General features: G+C 36.5%; 1 protein-coding gene and 1 pseudogene across 1 annotated transcript; both read left to right on the forward strand.

The window, feature by feature from the left end:
* The first annotated feature begins 321 nt into the window (after nt 1-321).
* LOC103066567 (olfactory receptor 14A16-like) lies at nt 322-1236 on the forward strand. The gene has a single exon (XM_007442363.2). It carries the CDS (start codon nt 322-324, stop codon nt 1234-1236), a length of 915 nt encoding a protein of 304 aa, XP_007442425.2.
* A 12145-nt stretch (nt 1237-13381) lies between these two features.
* Nucleotides 13382-14413, forward strand: LOC148215511 (olfactory receptor 14A16-like; annotated as a pseudogene).
* The last annotated feature ends 8479 nt before the right edge of the window (nt 14414-22892 follow it).

Below are 22892 nucleotides of genomic sequence, written 5' to 3' on the forward strand. Positions count from 1 at the left end.
ACAAGGTCATCCGAGTCCTAGGCAAACATTTTAACCACTGCAAGAAGGAAAAGAATGGAGTAGAAGAAGAAAAAAAAAAAAGGTTGATGGTTAGGGCCTTAGTCAATGTTGGATTGAAATATATGGATAGGGCTGTGATTGGACACAGGAATGTAGTGCATCCATTCTTTGAATTGTTTGATTCTCTTTTCATTCTTGGCATGCTTTCCCTCCATTTTTTCAATTCTGTCCTCAGTTTATATCAAGCTGTAACTTCACTGTTTTTATCTAATTGTATTTCCCACCTCTGCTTTTAAATTAAATTAAAGTCATAAGATAAGGATGGATAATCAAACCACATTGCCTTACTTTTTGCTCCTGGAATTCTCAAAAAATAGATATCTGCAACTTTTACTTTTCTTCCTGTTCTTTGTGTTATATCTGGCAACTATAACAGCAAATCTTCTTATCATCTCTGCAGTAGCTTTAGATAATCGACTGCATAGCCCCATGTACTTCTTTCTGATAAATTTGGCTGTGCAGGACATGGGCTCGGTTTCTGTCATTCTCCCAAAATCCATGCTGAATTCCCTCATGGACACCAGGCATATCTCTTACTTTGGTTGCGCTGCTCAAGTCTTTCTCTTTATTTCCTTTGCAGCTTCTGATTTATCCCTCCTGACAGTCATGGCATATGATCGGTATGTTGCCATTTGCAACCCACTGCACTATGAGACGGTGATGAATTGGAAAGCCTGCATTGAAATAATGTTTCTGGTTTGGGTCACCAGTCTTCTATATGGAATAGTGCATACCACTGGCACTTTTTCAATTCTTTTTTGTTCTAATGTGGTCAACCAGTTCTTCTGTGAAATTCCACAGTTGCTCAAGTTATCCTGTTCTGGTTTCAATCTGGTTGAAGTTGGAGTTCTTGTGGCCAGTGCCATTGCAGGACTAGGGTGTTTTACTTTTATTATTGCCTCTTATGCCATGATCTTCAAGGCAGTGCTCAGAATCCCTTCTGAACATGGAAGGCAAAAAGCCTTATCCACTTGCATTCCCCACATTATAGTAGTGGCTATGTTTTTATTAACCGGATGCTTTGCCTATCTGAGACCTCCCTCTAACACCCCATCTTACTTAGCTTTTGGGTTGACTGTTCTGTATTCCCTTCTTCCCCCCCTGTTCAATCCAATCATTTATAGCATGAGAAATAAGAATATCAGACTTGTCCTCTCTAAACTCTGGAGGTTCTGAAAATTTCTTTTAGTGTAGTTTCTATTCTGTTTACCACAATTTTTCATGTTCCTTTCTTTTCCTTTATGTCTCTGAATAAAGGAATAAGTTGGCAAATTCAGCCTCTCAAACTAGAAGTATCATAGAACTCTAGACATTGCTCAGCAAAATCCTGGCTCCCTAATTACTCTCAATGCACTTTACAGATGCTAATATGTATGTTTGGCAGCCTCTGGCATGCCACAGGCTGATAATTCGTGATCTGTAGTGAAGTGAGGATCAGGGTGTTTTGCTATTGTGGAAAACACTTGTAATGGCAAAGAGGAGTAAACAATGTGGCCTATTTTTCCCTCTGCTTTCTTGTATAAAATGCCTTCCCTTGTCATGCATGCACATAATATGGCTAGTTAAAACTTTAGCTTTTCCAAAAGTACGCAGACCTCTAATACTTTTTTCTTCTTAAATGGTCATTTGCTCAAACACTTTGATATTTTGTGCTTTCGAGTCATTCTTGACTCCTGGCAACTGCCTGGACAGGTCCCTGTGGTTTTCATGGCAAGGTTTTCCAGAAGTGGTTTGCCATTGCCTCCTTCCTAGGGCTGAGAGAGAGTGACTGGGCCAATGTCACCCAGCTGGCTTCATGTCTAAGGCAAGACTGGAACTCACAGTCTTCCAGTTTCTACCCTGATGCCTTATCCACTACACCAAACTGGTTCTCACACACTTTAGCTCAAGACTATTACTTCTTTCCCTTAGAAGTGCTTTGGCAAGTACAGACATATGAAAGGTGGGCCGGATGGATCTGCTGGTACTATCTCACATAACCCTTTGATAACCACAAGAAATGAAAAAAGCAAAATGTGTAATTAGGATGATATATAATTCTAATAAAACATTATCTAAGCTTTCAGAAACCTCACAACTTGATATAAATTGGAAGTGATTACACATGGACCCTGATCCAACGCCTGGAGAAGGGAGGATAGATAGATGTATACTAAGGCTGATAGGAATTGAAATGCGCTTGAGAATTATTGAGTTTCATCCCTGCTACTGATAAGATATGCCAAAAGCCACTTCCAAGGTTTGTTTTATATATGCTACCATCCTCCCAATTTTTTTTTTAAGTATAAAAGATGAAAGACTCATGAAATATTTTGAAACTTAGTATAACTGTACTTGGGAAAGGTGCCATATACTTCTTGGAATCATCTAGGCAAGATCAGCACCTTCTTTTGAGGAGGGTGAGGGGCATAGAGATAAAGGGATATGAGATTATCTCCTATATATATATTCCTCTACTGAGTGTTGCTGTCTTGTTTTCCTGCCTTCCTTATCTGTGCATATTTCTTGTCTACATTATACTTTGCAGTTCAAGTTATTGTTTTGATCTGCTTTGCTGAATAAACTCTTTCAACTTTACCTGATTTATGTGGGTATTGCTTTTTAATCCTTGAACCTCCTATTCAAATGTTAGTGTGAAAAAAAGTGATGAGCCCATACCTTTAAACAGCCTTTCTAACTGCAGTTCCATCTGGGACCATCCATGCTTTTGGGAAGGAAGGCATCCTTCTACCAAGGATAAAGCTAAAGACGAAATTAAAATTGTGCAAATCTCTTTATAAACATTTTCCCCATCCATTCCCAGGGTTCTTAAAATCATTAAAGATCTAACGGAAGAAATTGCTTGTATTGTATTATCAGAGATGGTTTCATATATCACACTAAACGATGATTAGTGGTTTATTGTTGAAGAAACTACAATTTGCTGGAATCTCAGAACAAATTAAGTCATAACTATGCTTACAAAAACTATTAACTGGGTTCACAATAACATGCTAACCCCAAAACTAAAGAAACAATATGATTTAGCAAGGTTTGTAAATAAGGACATAATAACTTATAAAGTAGCCCAAGTTCCATTATTCTACTTAATGTAACTTTTAGAAGAGTACCTGGCAGTGTTATTTCTCTACATAGGTTTTCATGCATTCACATTGACCCAGGGGGCAAACAATTTTTCCAAAAAATAAGAAAGACAGATTATTCCTTTATTAGGAGAATGTTAATTTGGATATTGGATTGTGTACTTGGAAACAAGCCTGCTAAGGCATTGGAAATGTCACTTTGTGGTTCTCCTTTATTAGCCCTTTTTTCCAGTTAAAACCAGGAAGAAAGGCTGCTTAAAGAAGCCAGTTGTTCTTACTCGTTTTGGGCAAGCTGTTTGCTTGACACTTATGAGATATGAACTAACAAGCCTTCCGCTTTGACCTTAATGAGTTAATTGTTACCTGCTTTCTCCTCCAGGATGGCCCATGCCTCGCTGCCAGAGGCTTAACAAGGCAAACAGCCTGTGCTACTGTGTACCTCTCCGTATGTATTTTCATTGTCTGCCTATATGCTTTTTTCCTCTTCTCTTATTATAAACTCTAAACATGCACAGTATTCAACTTCCTTTCAGTTAATCTTTCCAGACCGGGTTGAGCATTCCAAGGTGTGGGGGGGGGGGGCGAAAGAGGATATAAGATCTGCCCCATAAAAGCCTTTTTTGGGAGACAATTCAATGGAATTCCTTCCTCACCGCACCTGGGGGTTACCATGGCCAGTTGGAGTAGGAGCTTTCCAATGCTATAAGTATTGGGACTTTATGAATACACTTTTATTAATTGTAATCATCCTGGTGTCTTCCTTCATTTCACTTTCTTTGATACCTTTACCACAAACACTGAAGCCAGAATTAGTGGCTTCCCATCCAAATCAGACATTGCACATCATAAATTCTGCCCCACTTAAGATGCTTGAGGAACTTTGTCATGCAAAAGCCCTTTTGAGCACAGTTCCTTTTTTTAAAATAGTAATTTTGTTAAAAAATACAAATTACAACAATAAAAACTAATACAAGAACAACAACAACAACAAAGTAGAAGGTGCAGAAAAGAAAAAAAAATAGAAAAATAGAAAAGGAAGAAAAAATAAGAATATAGTAAAGAAAAAGAAAAGAAATATATAAAGAAGTGACTTCCTCATTCATCACGAGTATAAACCATTTTATTAACTTATCACTATCTCTTAAAATACAATAATCTCTTCTTCCCATATCTCATCTCTTACCTATGAACAAATCCAAAAAAACCTCATCATTTCATTGCTGATGTCAGCAAAATCCATTAAGGGTTACCAGAGATAATAACATATTTATTTTAACCTTGATCAAACAAACCAACTTAGTATTTCTTCCTTTTACTTCTTAAAATCTTGATCTTTAGTCCCTTCAAATAATATCCTAGAAGTTGATTTCTTTTCATTTTTCTTTGTCCCTTCTCACAAAATTCTTCAAAGCTTTAAGAAGCCTCTTTTGCAAATCCAATATAGGAAAATTATCCAGGTCACTCCCTTGGTGGGCTATTTTTATATCCCTTTTAATCCTTCAGATATCAGCCAGTTTATTTTGTATGTCCCATGTAACCCTTTTTCCATGTCATTCCTTTAGCCTATCATTTTAAAATCCACTTTCAAATCAGTCTCAGCCATGTCGGGTGAAACTTGTTCCTCTTCCATAGCATCTTTTAACCACAATCTATCTATAGAGGCAGACACTCTTAGAATTAACTTCTGGGTCCATTGTTCAAATATATCCTTCAATATGTCCAATGTGAAAATATTTTGCTTCATTCTGTATTAGGAAGTCAAGTTTAAATTTACTTCTTTAATTGGAATTTTTAGTTCCTTCTAGTTCCCTCTAGTGTCCAATTTTTAACATCTTATTATGTTAAAATAATAACTTAAACTGTTTAATTTTTTATTTAAAAACAGTTCGAAACAAAAGCATTTCCCCATGGGAAGGTTTGTTTATAATTGATTCTAAAATCTCATTTCAAAATTATCCGGACCTTTAGTTCATTTGTAACTGAAAATTAGAATTTTAATCACCCTTTTGCTGTTATTCCAGGAAAAAAAAAAAAAAGTAAGTCCTTAAACATATATTTAAAATTTCTTTCACTAAGGATTGAAGGAAACTCACCTGATATTATAAAACGTGTCAATCCAAAGGTTCCTAATAACTGAAAAGCATTTAACAAGCAATTTCTGAAAGTGATTAGAAAAGGAAGTACATGAACTCAGTGTCCTTTTAAAGGCACCAAATTGCAGTTTCAGCAAAATGGCTTTTCCTTCGTCTCCCAGAGCTCTTAACCCAGCATGGACGGCTGTCTGGTTGTCTCCTCATGCGGAGAAATTGTCTGGAGCACTTGTTGGGGATCTCAAGTCCTCTCCTTTTCTGGAGAGGAATTACAAAGAGTCGGTCTACTGTGCTGGCTCTTCATTCTGCTGTGGTCGATGGTACCTGTTTTTGTGGAACCGTCTTCAGTTTGCCATTTCTTTCCCAAAAGTCCCCCTTTTGGCTAGAGTACCAAGTGATTGGGAAACTGATTCTAATGCTTGAGGAGTTCAGATGAAAACCAGGTTGACTCACTATTAAGTGGGGTGCTATTTTATCCAAAGGAACTTTGTTGTACAGAATAGCTATACATATAGAATAGAACAGGACAGAAATAGTGTACTTTGCACCAAGAATTACTTCTTACAATATGAGCCTCCAATCCGGTTTTAGGAAAAGTGTGTATGAAAAAGGTGATTCTTGAAAATTAAGCTGAACAATGTTCTGTATTTTTATTACTACAAGTCCTAATTCATAAATTCAGATATAATTCAAAACTTTTCATTATCTGATTCAAAATATTGCCAGTTCAATATATTGTGAATTAAAACATTTTTCTCCAGAAATACTTCTGGTATAGAACAATATGTTTATTTGGGGTGGCAGGCCTGCCTTTCCACACATACTGTTGTGACTTTTCCTATGGACTGGGTGCATTTTTCGGAAGTAATAGTGCATGTATTCAGCAATATCAGTACAACAAACCTGACAACTGCATCATTGATTCTATTGAGTTCGGAGATAATTTCCCATATCTGCAAATAAATGAACACTGAAGAATATATAAGAATAAAGACAAATCGTGTAATGGAAGCTAAAATGTAATTGAATGAACAAATATAATGTTATCGTGTCCTCAGTGCTCAATCACACAGAATACATTCAGTGCATACAATAAAATGTTCATTAATTACATTCCTGTCATGGTTTTCCTCCCAAGTGATGCTCAAGAAATATAATAATTTCTTGATCTGCATTTATAGAAGCAGGAGACCCTTTAATCTTTATTAAATATCATTTTTCTTCATCTATTCCATGCATAATATACCCATTTAGTACTGTAATAGGTTCTTAGGATTTCAACTCTTGAAAATTTTCTAAAAGTTGATATGTACCATTGCAGAAATTCAAATAATTAGAATTTGAACACAATGCAAAGCACACATCACAATTGCAAGTAGATAGATTAGATTAGATTAGATTAGATTAGATTAGATTAGATTAGATTAGATTAGAATGGGGGGAGAGAGAGAGAGAGAGAGAGAGAGAGAGAGAGAGAGAGAGAATCCCTCTCACCCTTACCGGCAGTACGTGTCTTCCTCAGTTTCAGGTCCTGGGAGTTTAAGGGTTCTGCATAGTATCCTAGCTGTTCCTAGCACTGCACTCTTCTTTACAGAGAGCTCTGATGCTTTTCCTGGGATGTTTTGGAGCCATTCTCCCAGTTTAGGAGCAACAGCCCAGGTGCTCCTACCACCACTTGGTCCACTTACTTTCTTTACCTTTTTACTTTCTACTTCCTCTCTAGTTCCTTCTTCAGGCCCTGGTACTTCTCCAGCTTGTCATATTCCTTCTTCCTGATGTTACTGTCACTTTGTACCACTACATCTATTACCTCCATTGTCTTCTGGTCCTTGTCTACTACCTTGATGTCTACTTGACTGGCCAGTACCTACCTGTCCATCTGGATCTGGAAGTCCCACAGGATCTTAGCCCTATTATTCTCCTTGACTTTCTTGGAATCTCCCATCTGGACTTGGGAGGGTCTAGCCCATACACTGTACAGATGTTCCTGTACACATTGCCTGCTACTTGTTTGTGTTGTTCAATATATCCTGTTCCTGCTTGCATCATACACCCTTCCTCTGTATGCTGAACTGTCTCTGAGGCCTCTCTGCACAGATTGAACCTTGGGTCCTATCTAGGGGTAAACTCTTGCTACTATGGATCTGGTGCTTAGTGCCTGTTCTCGTGCTGCTCTGATCAGGGCCTCAGTGCTGTCTTTTAGTCCAGCCCTTTCCAAATATTGGTAGGATATCTGTCAATGGTACATCCCATGCAGGATTTTGTCTTGCATGGCACTTCCTCTACTGGGACTTCCTCCCATATCTACTACTGTCTCAGGCATTCTCTCAGCACCTCATCTTTGGGTGCCATCTTACTGATGTACTCCTGGATGCTCTGTGTTTCATCCGGACGGTGGCTCCGACACTCACCAGATCCCACCTGCCCTCATTCAGAATGGTGTGCAGTCTTTGGGTGTTGGATTTGGGGTGGAAACCTCTGTACATTTGTGAGGAGCTTCTGGGTCATCATATCAGCAGCCTCCATGTCCCCCTTTGGCCAGCTCAGTATACCAGCAGGGTATCCGATGACTGGCAGGGTGTATATGTTGATAATGTGGATCTTGTCCTTTCCATTGATCTGGCTCTTCAAGACCTGTCTTATCCTTTGGTGGTATATGTACGTATGTATATACGTATATACATACATACACACACACACACACACATACACATACACACACACACCCCACCAAATATATATCCATCTAAACATTTGATACTATCAGCCATAGTATCCTTTGGATCATCTGCAGTAGGATTGAGTAGTTGAGTCCATGCTTGCTTCAATATGGAGTGACATAGGGTTTATCTTTCTCTCTCTCCCCCATGTTACTTGACATCTATCTGAAACTTCTGGGAGAGGTCATCCACTGGTTTGGAGTGAGATATCATCAGCATGTTAATCATCCAGGTAATACATTATAATCCCAGATCGAGCTGGAGATGCAGCTGGTGTGCTTCTGGAGTCTATATGGAACTTTATAAAATAAACAACTTTAATTGAACTCCAGCAGTTATTGTTCATGAGGAAACAATCTATCTTGATTCTGGTTCCAGTGTGAAGTCTGGGTAGAGTCAAAGCCTTCATGGAGGAAAAGGTACATTAACTGGGACTTACAGCTCCTTCTAGGGCAATAGGAGGAGACCATAGCCAATGGAATCCTTACCACGCTTTGATTAGTGTGCCAGTTACAATCCTTCTTGGACACTCTACCTTTTTAAACAGGAAGTGATACTCTCAACATCATGCATTTATATTATTGATTCACACATTCTCGTTGGGGTTGGCATTGAAGATTAACCCAAAATTAGAATTCTCTAGTAGGATTACACTATAGTGCCACTGCATTGTCACTGCATTACCAATGCCACTGCACTGGGAACAAATAGGCTTCTGAGAACAGTTGAAAGTGCTGTCTTTACCTATAAAACCCTGTATGACTCATTTTTCAGTTACCTTCAGGAGCATCTCCCTGCATAATCCTCTGTGTGCATGTTGGAAAGAGATGCTTAGGAACTCGTGAGCACCTGAGGTTTAGAGGGATACAGAGCTGGAGAAGGTATTTTACAGGAGTGGCCCTAACGTTATGGAAAACCTTGTCCCCAGCTGCATCCTCCCCCATTTGATGCTGTTTTGTTTTGTCTGCAAAATGGTAGAAACAATTACATTTAGTTGAGGTTTCTGGTGTTGACGATGGACCTGACTACCTTTTTCTTGTGTGTTTCTTAGCTTTAATTCTGATTGCAGCTTTGTTTTATAATGGATTTTATTTGGAACATTATAGAAATGAAATTTTTGCTTGCTTTTTGGCTTTATTGTTGCAAACTACTGTCAGTGTAATAATTTGGCAGTTTATATAGAAAAGAAACAGAGAAATAAAAACCCATTTTAAAAATGAAGACTAGCAGATGAAAAACAGCAGCACTTTTTTCAAGGTTAAAATGGAGGATTTTTTAAATTTGAAACATATTTCAAAAATTTACCCACAATTTTTATCAGTAGAATGCTCTTTTATTGTTACTCACAGGACAGATATATATTAAAGGCTTCAATCCAGGAAACAGTGAATATATTCAAGGCCAATTTATTTTCATGGGATAACTTATTGCCTTTTAAAATATATTTCAGCGAAAACAGTCTAGGTATCTGTTCAATTCACTTCCAGGAGCCAGAATTTTTGAGATCTTACTAGATATCTGATTCAATAATTCAAATAATGAGACATTACCCAAAAGAGATACTGGAAATTTTCTCACGTTAGATCCAAAAATGAATGCAACCAATCCATTACAGAGCTAGAGGCATCCAGTAATAATTTGTATATAACATGGAAAACTATAATTTGTATATAATGCTGAAAAATTATATTTCAATTTCTTTATTTGACTTTACTTCTTTTATAAAACTTTGAAAATGGCTATAGATTTCTATGGGAGAGAATTGGTAAATTGGACGTAGGTGTGACATGAATAGCAATAACAATGCTATCATTTAGTCATTATAGTAGTCAACCCATTTTAATATGGACATTTTATTCATTTTATCATTGAATTTATACTCCCACTTTCTGCCTATTCAAGTGTCTTACAACAATTAAAAATCAAGACACAATAGAAAGCCCAGTTAATAAATTTTAAGACATTCATTAAAAAAATAATTAAAAGCTTGGGAAAGTTTTTTTTTTTAACCAATCTCCTAAATATTTAATGAATGAGACCAAATTCACCCTCTTACAGAATCCAGTATCCACATTGTGTATAGAAAAGAACTAGGAAGTTCCCATACAAATTCCCAATCTTACCTTGGTCAGTTTCAACAAAGTAAGTTGGATCTCCTTGTTTCTCAGGGTATAGATAATGGGATTCATTAATGGTGGTAGAACAGTGTATGAAAGGGCTGTCAATAAATCTGTTAAAGGAGAGGACAAGGCTCTTGGTCTGAAGTAAGAGAACATAGCAGTAAGAGTAAACAAGGAAAAGACTGTCAAGTGTGGAATACAGGTGGAAATGGCCTTTTGCCGACTTCTCATCGATTGCATTTTGAACACAGCAGAGAGGATTAATCCATAAGAGATGAAGATAGATGAAATGCAGAAGGACCCTACAATAACGGTTATAGCACACGTCAGGTTCTTATTAATTGCTGTGTCAGTACAAGAGATGCTCAGTAGCTGAGGGATATCACAGAAATATTGTTTTATAATATTGGATTGGCAGAAGTCTAATTTAAAGGTCTGTGTAGTTTGTATCAGTGCACAGATTGTGCAGGCGATCCAAGACGCTGCTGCCATTTGAAAGCAGATATTCCAGTTCATGATCAGCTGATACTGAAGAGGATAGCATATGGCTACATAGCGGTCAAAAGCCATAGCAGTGAGAAAAATCACCTCAGCAGTTACAAGGGTCACCACCAAAGCAACTTGGGTAACGCACCCCCAAAATGAAATCTCTTTATAATTTCTCAAGGAATGGTCCAGGGATTTGGGCACAGTTGTTGAAATGTAGCAAACATCTACTAAAGATAAGTTCACTAGGAAGAAATACATGGGGTTGTGAAGCTTGGGATTCTGAACAACAGCTGTGATTATGAGAAAATTTCCAGTTAGAGCTGTTACGTAAATGGGAAATAAAAGTACAAAGTATAAATACTGTAGTTCTCGAATATCAGAAACCCCCAGAAGAATAAATTTAGTTATCCTTGTTTGATTTACCATTTCTTATTCTGTGAAGAAAAAGAGGAGATATTGTCAAGAAATGCAAGCAGGAAAAATAAAAGACTTTTGTTGTATTTTAGCATAAATATGGAACCAGAGGTATAATTAACTAACTTCGCAGAAATAGATAGCAGTAGCCAGAAAATGAGCTGGCTTTAATCTACTTACCACTTCTTAGCTTTTGTTGTTAACAATGAGAACATTGAGTGGTCTGTTCTTTAAAGTATCTAGCTCAGATTTGAAGAATAAATTCTTGAAAATTCTACATATGTAGCGTTAGAAATCCAGAGGGAAAAGCTAAGATGTCTGATGATGTCTTATAGTAATTAATTGGTTTAAGCAATTCCTTCAACTGGGGAAGATCAGCAAAGTCTCCATCCCTGTCTTGAATACGTAGATATGTTCCCTGGGGTCATCTGGCATTTAGACTGAGGAGAAGCTAACTGTCCTGCTGGAAAAATCATTAAATGGTCTCTGTGAATGTCTGTGTGGTGTGGGGCGGACAAAACAAAACACATAATATGTTTTCCATGTTGCAAAGATCCAATTTACCTACTTATTCAGTGTATGTTAAGGAATGTGGGGATTAGTCAGGGTCTTATCTTGCTGGCAGCATAACAGAAATGTTGGATAGGCATCTGTGGTGAGGGGGCAAATATTGAAACTGCAGACTATTCCTTAAAGAGGAGGGGGAAAAAAAAACACTGATTCATTGACTTCTACATAAATAAAAATTGCGGAAGAACATGCTTTCCTTTCAAGGATGCTCACCAATGTCTCTCTTTCAGTGTCCAAAGAATATTTTCAATTCAACGAATCAAGGACATGTGCACAAACACATTTCTCTCACTACATAATTCAAATGTACTGTACATCCACAGCTGGTATGGGTATCTCTGTTGCTAAGCGATGTGGTTGCTAAGCGAAATATCACATGACCACAATGGACTTACAATGGACCTCCAACAAGAAAGGAGAGTGCAATGCATCCAGCTTGGCCAGAGTGAAAGCCTGGTGAAAATGCATAACTGAGATAGGATGAAGGTAAGAGGTTGTGTACCTGTTTGGAAAAGCCCCATATATGCACTCAGGTTGGAGAAAATAGGCTGGTGACTATGGTTTAATGCAGCATATGTTACAAGGTAGCCGCTGTGTGAAAACAAAATGAGAGAGAGGGATGGAGGGAGCAGAGATGAGATTAGCTCCTGAGAAGAAAAGAAAATATAAATGTTAGAAACAGATACATACACATATATGGATATCTGCCCCTATTGATCTAAAAACCAAAAACAGCTAATTTATAATTCATTTAATGTTAAATTTGTATATAAAGCCACTTCCCAAAGAAGTTTCCAAAGAAGAATATATGCATTTCAAAGGATATCTACCTATGCTACATTCATTTTAAAGATTGCTCCTGAAGTTCAGGGCCACGTTAGAATGGTAAGCTATGATCCAGAATGTTAAGGAATACAGTATTCTCCCTTCTTATTAATTTATATAGAGTTGTTCAATATATTTCAATATTTTGGAGGTTATCTCCCATTCAGGAAACTATCAAAGAAATATCTGATTATCATTAGCAACAAGACTGCATTATGTGCCTTATACCATTGATTTTGAATGTATATGTATGTATGACTTATGCCTGTTGATGACTTACTTTGAAACATCATAGTCATGACCAGTGACAGACATCCCATCCCTTTTGGTGTGAATGTAACATCTGTAAAAAAAAGCAGGCCTCGGATGACCCAGTCTGGCTTGCCATTTCAAAGCCAAAGATTAGCACTTCATATGCCCCTCTTTTCCCATAAAGTGGTCATCTTGGTTTTAAGGACATATAATTTTCAAGGAAGTCAAATATAATGTTAGTCAAAGTTATAAAAACAAACATCATCTACAGGTGTATTCTGGCACTTCATTTTTTTTTTAATTAGACATATATTTTAGACAACTAATACTACTAATTTCTCTTGGGATTCCACGTATTGAAATATGATGAGTTCTATGGTATTTGCAGACAGACCTATAAAATGCAATTTCAACAGGATACATAATTATTCAGATCTCATCTACCTCCTACTCAGAAAATGTGGGTTTCCAAGAGTTTTACAGGCTTATTGAAGATAACAATAGGGTGCATAAGTTGTGCATTGAAAGGTAATTGCTCTCTTCTTCTCTATATTTCCCATAATCATTCTCTCTGAACCATCCCTCACATCCTTCCTCATATTCATACAAGAAAATGAATTAATCATCTCTAATTTATCCAATAGTCTCAAACCTAGCATAGATTAACAGCATCACTAAGCATCACTAGGAACAAAATTTAATTGCTAAATCATGTTTACTCTTTTCACAGAAATGCACTAAACATTCTCAAGAAAAAAATGCCTGATGTCAGTGCCTTCACTACTTTTCTTCTCCTGGGTTTTTCTGACCAATTCGAGCAAAATATACTCTATTTCACTCTGTTTTTAGTGATCTACTTAGCAGCCTTGATTGCAAATCTTCTCATCATCTCAGCTGTGTCCTTCCACCGCCATCTCCATACACCCATGTACTTTTTCTTAGTGAATTTATCTGTTGTTGACCTTGGCTCTATTTCTGTCACTATTCCTAAAGCCATGATGAATTCTTTCTTGAACACCAGGGAGATCTCATATGCTGGGTGCATCGCGCAAGTCTTTTCTTTATTCTTTTTCCTGATATCAGATTTGTTCCTCCTCACAGCCATGGCATATGACAGATACATTGCTATCTGTGACCCACTGCACTATGAAACCATAATGGACATGAATGCCTGCCTTCAGCTGGCAGCCATTGCATGGATAACTGGTCTTCTTTATTCAGCCTTGCACACTTGTAGCACCTTTGCAGTCACCTTTTGTTCCAATGTTCTCAATCAGTTCTTCTGTGAAATCCCACAACTTCTGAAAGTATCCTGTGATAATTCATACCTCATTGAAGTTGGAGTTATTCTACTCAGTGCATGTATTGTCTTTGCTTGCTTTGGTTTCATAATTGTTTCATATATGCAAATATTCAAGTCTGTGCTTAGAATTCCCAGTTCTCAAGGACAAAATAAGGCCTTCTCAACTTGCTTTCCTCATCTTCTTGTTGTCTCCTTGTTTATCAGCACTGGAAGCATTGCTTACTTAAAACCTACTTCGGATTCTCCTTCTGATGTGGATGTAGTAATCACTGTATTATATTCTGTGATTCCTCCTTTGATGAATCCAATTATCTATACTATGAGGAACAGAGACATCAAAGTTGCATTGTGGAAAATGTTTAAGTGTGATATTACTTCCAGAAATTAATCCTTTTTTCTTTTTTTACTTTGTAATTCACAAAGTATTTTCCAATATAATGATACTTACTTGTGGAAGCAAATCACATTCTCATGGACAATGGCATAATGAAATCAAGCAAAATATCTGTTTGAGTTGCCTAAAGCTTTCAATGATGACTCAGTGTGAAAGTAATTCAAAACAATCACTCCATCAAACAAGCCACAAGGTGGTGTTGGTTCAGAACAAGGTCACTTCACTTTGATATTGGCCTCCTTGTGCAGAAACCACTTCACTTCAAGTCAAGTAGCTGGTCAAAGGAGATGAGCTTTTCCACCATGCTTTGCAAGGTGAAATGTACAGTGTCCATTGAGTCTTTTTGAATGGTAAGGTGGACCTCATTGATTCCAGTGCTTGAACTGAAGCACTGAGATGGTTTGTCTTCAGTTTGCCCAGATGTTATATCTTGTTTGTAACTGTATAACTACATTTCTGTATATCTGTAACTCTCTGTAACTGTAACTGTAAATAAGTGTAAGTAAATCGATTTTCAAAAAGATACGTCCAAGTGGATAGCAATATGAACATAGGATCCATCTTGAACTGTTAAAATAAGCTTTACCTTTTTTCTAGAATTTTATAGCTGTTCTCTGCAACATTTGCATGATCCTGAAAAAAAGGGACAGGTATTTCAAGGAGGTTCAGAGAACTGCTGTCTTCACTCTCTTGCAATCTCTGAAGCACCATTCAGAATTGAATGCAAGCCCCTGCACAGTCAGTGTGTGTGTGTGTGTGTGTATGCAAATTAGATTCTTTATTTTGCCTAATATTAACCTTGATTATAATGATGAATAATAATAGCATAGATGGAAATGAACATTTGAGTTAAGAGCAGTGGTGACCATTGATAAGTATTTTTTTTCCTTTCCCTTTTTAATTTGTATTTTTAGTTTGCAACTAATTATTCTAAAGCTTTTTTTTAAGATTAAAGATTATTTTGCAACAAACAATAAAGATATTAAACAAACAAACAACCAAATGCTACGAGCCAGATCTCATTAGCTTATTGGAACTTTAACCTGTGTTATTGCCTTTTCTACACTAGCCACAAAAGGGACATTCAAGAAACTTCCACATGTGGACAGATGATGCACATTCAACACCAGTTCCTTTGAGTCAACAGCTCATGGCTCCCTTTACTGTGAACTTTATACAGGTACTTGCCTTTGCCTTTATATCCCCACTGCTAACAAATTATCACAGGGACTCAGACTTACTCTATTTCTAACACTCACTCGCAGATAAGAAACTATATATCTAAAAAAAGTAGTTATATTGTAGAACCATACTGTAGATTTATTGTACAGACTGATGAATTAATACCTGAGTATGTGCTTCTATTAAAGTATATATATTTGATTGGACAAATTAAAATACTGTGCTTTTCTCCCAGTGTAAATTTTGTCTACAGAACTTAGACAACTGTGTGTATAATTGTGTTGCATTATTATTAACTGGAAAACAAATAAACATTAATTTATTGCTTTTATGTGCTGATTTATAATTCAATATATCATCATCATCATCATCTATTAAGAGTGTTGCAATATGATTAATACTAAAGGTACAGGTAATCCTCACTTAACAACCATTTGTTTGGTGACTGTTTGAAGTTATAATGGTGCTGAACAAAAGGACTTACATCCAGTCCTTGCACTTAAAAGACCCCCCACGGTCACATGATTGTGATACAGGCTCTTGGCCAGCAGCTGACACGATATTCGCAGTACCCCAGGGTCACATAATCACCATTTGCAACCTTCCCAGCCAGCTTCCAGCAAGCAAAATCAATGGGGAACCACATGATTCACTTAACGACCATGTGATTCTGTTAACCCCCATGGTGATTAGCTTAATAACTGGTGGAAAAAAGGTCATAAAATCAGGTATGACTTGCTTAACAACTTCCTCACTTAATAATGAATTTTTCAGTCCTTATTGTGGTCATTAAGCAACGTCTACTTGTAGCACAAAACACTAATCAGATCAGATATTTAGTTTAGATTACAGTTCACTGAATGTTGCTCACCTGAATTAGAGCCTCGAAAATCTGTCAAGTGGTTGAGTAAATTGGAAAGAAATAATCACCCTGCATTTTCTCTCAAGGAGATTAATTAAGACTTTCGATAATGTATTCTTTGTCCTTTGATTTTTTAAACAAAGAAGAAAGAAAAAAAATCTTAAAAGGCCTTTTAATTCTGAGGGGGAAAAAATGGAAATATTACACTTAACCAAATATCTATGTACACACAAACATTTACAAACATACTGTGGGGATGATCAAGAAAATGAAAGTACATAACACAATACTGGACCTGGGTGGTCAAGTGTTTTTGCAGAGTGTGAAAAGTAACTCAACAGGGTACCAGAAAGGCTATGCAGCTGAGTTCTAAGGAAGAAACATACTAAAAGAATGTAATTCAAAACCTTGAATGGAACTGCAAGTCCAGCTTTGTGGAGGATATTGACAACGTCCAGCCTACTTCTGGTGCATTGTTCAGTTTCCTTCTCTATTTCTCATTCTGTACAGCACTTCAGCAAATATCATCATCACCATCATCACATCACCATCATCCTATAAAATATAGCTTCATAATTAAAATAATGACTTTATAAAAATTCAGATATTTTAATTTTCTGCCCATTTTCAAGAGCAATGTATGCAATGATGAAGAGAGCTAATTTTTCACTTAATCTTGAGCTGTGTTCCAGAAGGAATTTTGCAGCCCAGCCTAGTATCTTCCAGATATTTTCAGTATAATTCCCACCATTTTTGTCAATTTCCACTACTGGGCATGCTTTATGGAATGATAAATATTATACTCCCAACAGTATTTGAGAGCAGCTGGTTGGGGAAGGTCAGCTTGGCTTCTCAAAGTGTGAAAGAGAACAAAAACTGCTAGGATAAGAAAGGAAAAAAAAATGGATTCCCCTCCACTGGTTGATTATCATGTATGAAGCCTCAGTGAGTTCACATGAAAAGCTGCTGCTCTTACTGTAGCACAGTTGGTCCTATCATGACCAAAACAATAGTCAGATTTTGTGTGGCTGCAGTAAAAACACAGTAACAACTGGTACAAATGTGACAAATCTGTCAGTAGGGAGTTAGACCACTTATACTATTTTATTAATTTTATTTTTGATATTTTATTTTATTTTAATTGTTTGCTTGTTTCTTTTAATATGCTGATCATTGATCATAACTGGATTTGGTCTTACTGTTAATTTTATCATATTTATGTTTATCTTTCTTCCAAGGAGTTCAGATCAGTTCATACTATATACTATTCTCCTACTCCCTATCCTACTATCACAACAAACTTGCCAAGTACATTATACTGAAATTCACAAGCCCAGATTACCACTGAGCATTGTACCTCGGTAGGGAATTGGAATTACGTTCATAGTCCAACAATCTACCGAATGTCCTTTAGACATCTTGAGCTACCTCAGGGAAGAATTATAAAGTGCCCTCCAGGGAAACCGAGACAGAACTGACATAAACTCTAGCCTCTAACTCTATAAACATCTACCTTCCCTACCTGCAAAACACATTGGGGGCAAAAGATTAATGCTCCTGCATTCCACTATACTTCATGTTATGGAATCCCTTACAGAATAGAAAGCAGATTTCGTTATCAAAAGAAGGGATTGTTGCCATAGCTGATGTGCTCTGAAAACTTTCCCTGTGATTTTTTGTCAATCATCCTTATAGGGTCAAATTTTACAGAACCAGGTACCCAACACCCAACCTTGTTTCCATGCTTGCCTGCAGTTTATCTAGAAGTATATGGAAGGCTTGCTGGTACAAGTCATATTTTTAAATCTTTTACTGTTACTCTCCTCTGGACATCACAACTTATATTCACACCTGTGCTGATACTGTTCTATTTTATTGAATGTGTATATGTGTATGTTTGTGATGAACATCTCCATGGTACAGTTCTCCAGGGACAAAACTCCACACATCACTATCTAAAGGATATGAATAAAACTTCTTCCACTGAGTCTCCTGTGCCATTCTGAATCTGGTCAGCGGTACAGAATAAATCACCTGAGAGATACACAATTACTTCAGAAGCAGTACATTATACATGAAGATACTGAAGCAGTCAGAGGGCATAATACTGCAAGAAATATAAAACTAAACTGGGCAAGTTTCCTTAGTTCTTTATTCTACAATGTTCCTTCTTCTTCTTGCTCACTAATATTGACTCTTAGGCACATCCACTCACAATTAAATCCCTTTGAGGTCAGTCACCTTGTTCCCAGCTAAATAGGAGTAAACTAGCAGCCAGAATCCGTAGTATTTTTTTCCTGCTTTCAATCTCTTTCACACCATTCTTGTGTTTCTACTTTAGACATGTCAATTGATCCTGTGGCCTGAAATGGATTTTGGAGAAACAACCAACGTCCCCAAAACAAGAACAACAACAGCAACGAAAACAACAAAGGTATTGTAGCATTCACCATGACTTGAAAACTAATATTTGCCAATTTAGAAGAAACAATTCTCTACCAGTGCCAAACTAAAATATTAAAATCCATGGAGAACAAATAAAAAGAAGAATATGGGTTCCAAGAGACAAAGAATATGGGTTTCAAGACATAGTTTTAAAGATTTTTCAGGGGCAACAGGATTCTACTTATGATATTAGGTTTCTGCCGTTGTGATTGGTCCTATTAATGACTAAGATATTTGTGATTCTATTAGTTTTGATGAACAAAGGAACCAACAAATGTATTGTTGAACAACAATTGTATTGTTGAACAAAGGAACCAACAATATATTGTAACTATAATGCTAAAGTATCTCTTTTTGATTTAGGGTTTTTAAAATTGTAGTAGATTAATTTAACAAACTGTCTGAAATTATGTTATTTTAGGTGGTTTGTTAAGTCAATCTCCTACAGCTTCCTACTACTACATCTGAATTTTGTATTTTGGAACAAACAAAAAAAGACTTCTGAACATCTTTGAAACATATTATGATAATCCTTTCTTCAAAACTTTCTTAATAACAGTTCATCTGAAGGGTCTTTTTTTCTTTTTCCCCTGTATAACTGAGTAATACTTTTCTCTTTCTTTCTAGAACCCATAGGATAACCTTTTGCCTAAAAAATGTCCAACCACAGCATGGTAACATATTTTGTATTTGTTGGTTTCTTTGATGTTCCAGGATTGCTGACTTTCTACTTTTTGGTGTTTTTTGTAATTTATACTGCATCTGTGATTGGGAATCTACTCATCATCATCATCGTAATTCTCAATATTCATCTTCATACCCCAATGTATTTCTTTCTTCTAAATCTATCAGTTATTGATCTGGGATATATCTCAGTCATTATCCCCAAAGTCATGGCCAACTCCTTAAGGAGAACAAGGATAATCCTCTTTTCGCATTGTGCTGCCCAAATGTTCTCCTCTGTTGTCTTCGCAGCATCTGAAATCCTTCTCTTGACAGTAATGGCCTATGACCGCTTTGTTGCCATTTGCCATCCACTCCAATATGAAACTATAATGGACAGAAGCAGATGCATCCAACTGGCAAGTTATGCATGGATGATGGGCATTGTAATAGCAACATTGCACACTAGTGCCACATTTGCAAGCCCCTTTTGCTCCAATGTGATCCACCAGTTGTTTTGTGAAATCCCACAACTGCTCAGGCTCTCCTGCTCTGATACGTATCACATTGAAATTGGGGCTATTGCCCTCACAACGGTTTTATATGTTGCCTGCTTTCTTTTCATTGTTATTTCTTACACACAGATCTTCAAGGCAGTAGTAAGAATCCCCTCTGAGCAAGGAAGGCAGAAGGCCTTCTCTACCTGTTTGCCTCACCTCATTGTGCTGTCCATGTTGTACTTCTTTGGCATGTTTGCTTACTTACGGCCAATCAACAGGATCCCATCCCAGATGGATCTGGTGGCCACTATAGCCTATTGTGTTGTTCCACCATTCATGAATCCAGTAATATATAGCATGCGGAATAAAGATATGAAACGAGGACTATGGAAACTAATTACCTGGAGATATTCAGGAAAAAAACATTGTTTAAACCTTTGATCTTTCCAGAAAACTTTTAAACTGTAAATTGTAATGATTGTGTAGAAATAGTTTTGGTAATGAGAAATAGCTGTGTTTTTCACAAACTTGTTGAAGTTTGCACAATTTCATATATGATAACTAATATGAAACTAATGTTTATTAAATGAAGAAATGAATTTTTAAAAAGTTGGTTTAAATGCAATTCACAGGTGCGCATGTTTATAGATATGTATGCATGTATGTATAAGGTAAAGTGTACTTTATTTATACTGTACATACATAAAGTACACAATCATTACATTTACAGTACAGTGAGTACAGCTCTGTACTGTAAATGTAATGATTGTGAAGAAATAGTTTTGGTAATAAGAAATAGCTCATTTTGCTTTGGTAATAGTAACAGCTTTGGGAATAAGAAATAGCTATCTTTTTCAGGTTGAACCTTGCAGAATCAAAATAATTTTTGATTACCAATATGAAAATAATGTTTATTAAAGGATATGTATATGTACACCTGTTTGTCTGTTTGTGCATAAAGGTTGAAAGAAACATCCCAATAATGCTTCAGGACCACTGTAATCCACCCAAGGCAAACGATTGTGTAAGATGAAGTTGTGCAATAAGTACAGCTCTGAACTAATAACTGTATTAATGCAAGTCTAAAGAAGTTTTTTTTTAATATAATAAGATTCTTCTTGATAAATGTATAGCTTGTGCCTAATTCTGCAACCTATGAGTTACTTTAATGAGCTTGTCCACATGTAGACTTGGTAGTCTTCTGTAATGTTCATTTTTGTAACTGTTCTTTCTTTTTCGCAATTAAAAAAACTGAACCTGCCTGAACAAATGTCAATTTGTTTGATATTTGAAAATGAAGATATTTCAAAATGTTGCCATGATCTTAATTTAAACAAAGAAATGGAACATTTTTGACATATTCATACCTGTCAGAGGTAAATCTTCAAAGTCTGTCTCGTGCATTCATAGTATGAGTTAGGTTCCACTATGAATAATAATAATAATAATAATAATAATAATAACAACAACAACAACAACAACAACAACAACAACAACATCTTTAGACAAATACCGTCACGTGAAAAAGAAAGTACACCCTCTTTGAGTTCTATGTTTTTATGTATCAGGACATCATAAAAATCATCTGGTCCTTAGCAGTTCTAAAAGGTAGATAAATGTAACCTCAGATGAACAAAAATATATGACATATGACACCATGTCATCATTTATTTTACAAAATGAAAGCCAAGATGGAGAAGTCATGTGTGAAAAACGAAGTACACCTTATGATTCAATAGCTTGTACAACCACCTTTAGCAGCAATAACTTCAAGTAATCATTTTCTGTATGACTTTATCAGTCTTTCACATTGTTGTGGAGGAATTTTGGCTCTCTCTTCTTTACAACATCGCTCCAGTTCATTGAGGCTTGCAGGCATTTGTTTATGCACAGCTCTCTTGAGGTTCCACCAAAGCATTTCAATTAGGTTGGGGTCTGGACTTTGACTGGGTCATTGCAACACCTTGATTCTTTTCTTTTTCAGCCATTCTGTTGTAGATTTGCTGGTGTGCTTGTGATCATGGTCCTGTTGCATGACCCAATGTCGCCCAAGCTTTAGCTGTCAGACAGATGGCCTCACAGTTGACTCTAGAATACTTTGGTATACAGAGGAGTTCATGATTGACTCAATGACTGCAAGGTGCCTATGTCCTGTGGCTGCAACCAAAGCCCAATTCATCACCCCTCCACCACTGTGCTTCATGCCTGGTATGAGATGTTTGTGCTGCTATGCTGTGCTTGCTTTTCACCAAATGTGGCACTGTGCATTATGGCCAAACATCTCCACTTTGGTCTCATCTGTCCAAAGGACAGTGTTCCAGAAATCTTGTGATTTGTTCAGATGCAACTTTGCAAACCAAAGCTGTGTTGCCATATTCTTTTTAGAGAGAGAGGTGAAAATATATTTGTAGTTATAAGTGCTGTGAAGGATTTCGGAAGCCCCTTCTTTATATCTTTTTTTTTTTTCCTTTTCTATTTTTCTTCAACTTTTTGTATTTTCTTGCACCTTTTGCTTTTTTTTCTTTCTTTCTTTTTTCATTTTTTCTTCCTTGTTTTTTATTAGTTTCTGTTAGGTTTTATCTTCTTGTTTAAAAGTTTTAATAAAAATTATATCTATATCTATATATCTGAACAAGTTGGAAAGAAACGGTTCACCTGAACTCTCCCTTTAGGAGATTAATTAAAACAATTATGAATGCTAAGGGTTTTTTTCCCTCAATTTTGTAAATATCTAAACAAATAAATGATAACATATAGTTAAAATTCAGCCTTTAGGAAAACACACAAGTGTATACAAATACACAAAGATTCCATTAAGTATGAAGTATTTGTGCAGACCCTGAAATATATTACTCTTGTAAATATTTGCTGGACAAACTTTGTTTTTTTTAAAAATTTCACCTTAGTTTTATACATGAGC

Source organism: Python bivittatus, unplaced genomic scaffold, assembly GCF_059951505.1.
Source record: "Python bivittatus isolate LINGU-HERP-01145 unplaced genomic scaffold, Pbiv_v1 ctg000470_np1212, whole genome shotgun sequence".
NCBI classification, from domain to species: domain Eukaryota; kingdom Metazoa; phylum Chordata; class Lepidosauria; order Squamata; family Pythonidae; genus Python; species Python bivittatus.

Bases quoted from the DNA above. Each gene is read 5' to 3' on its own strand.
- LOC103066567 (XM_007442363.2), top strand. From the start codon at position 322: ATGGATAATCAAACCACATTGCCTTACTTTTTGCTCCTGGAATTCTCA.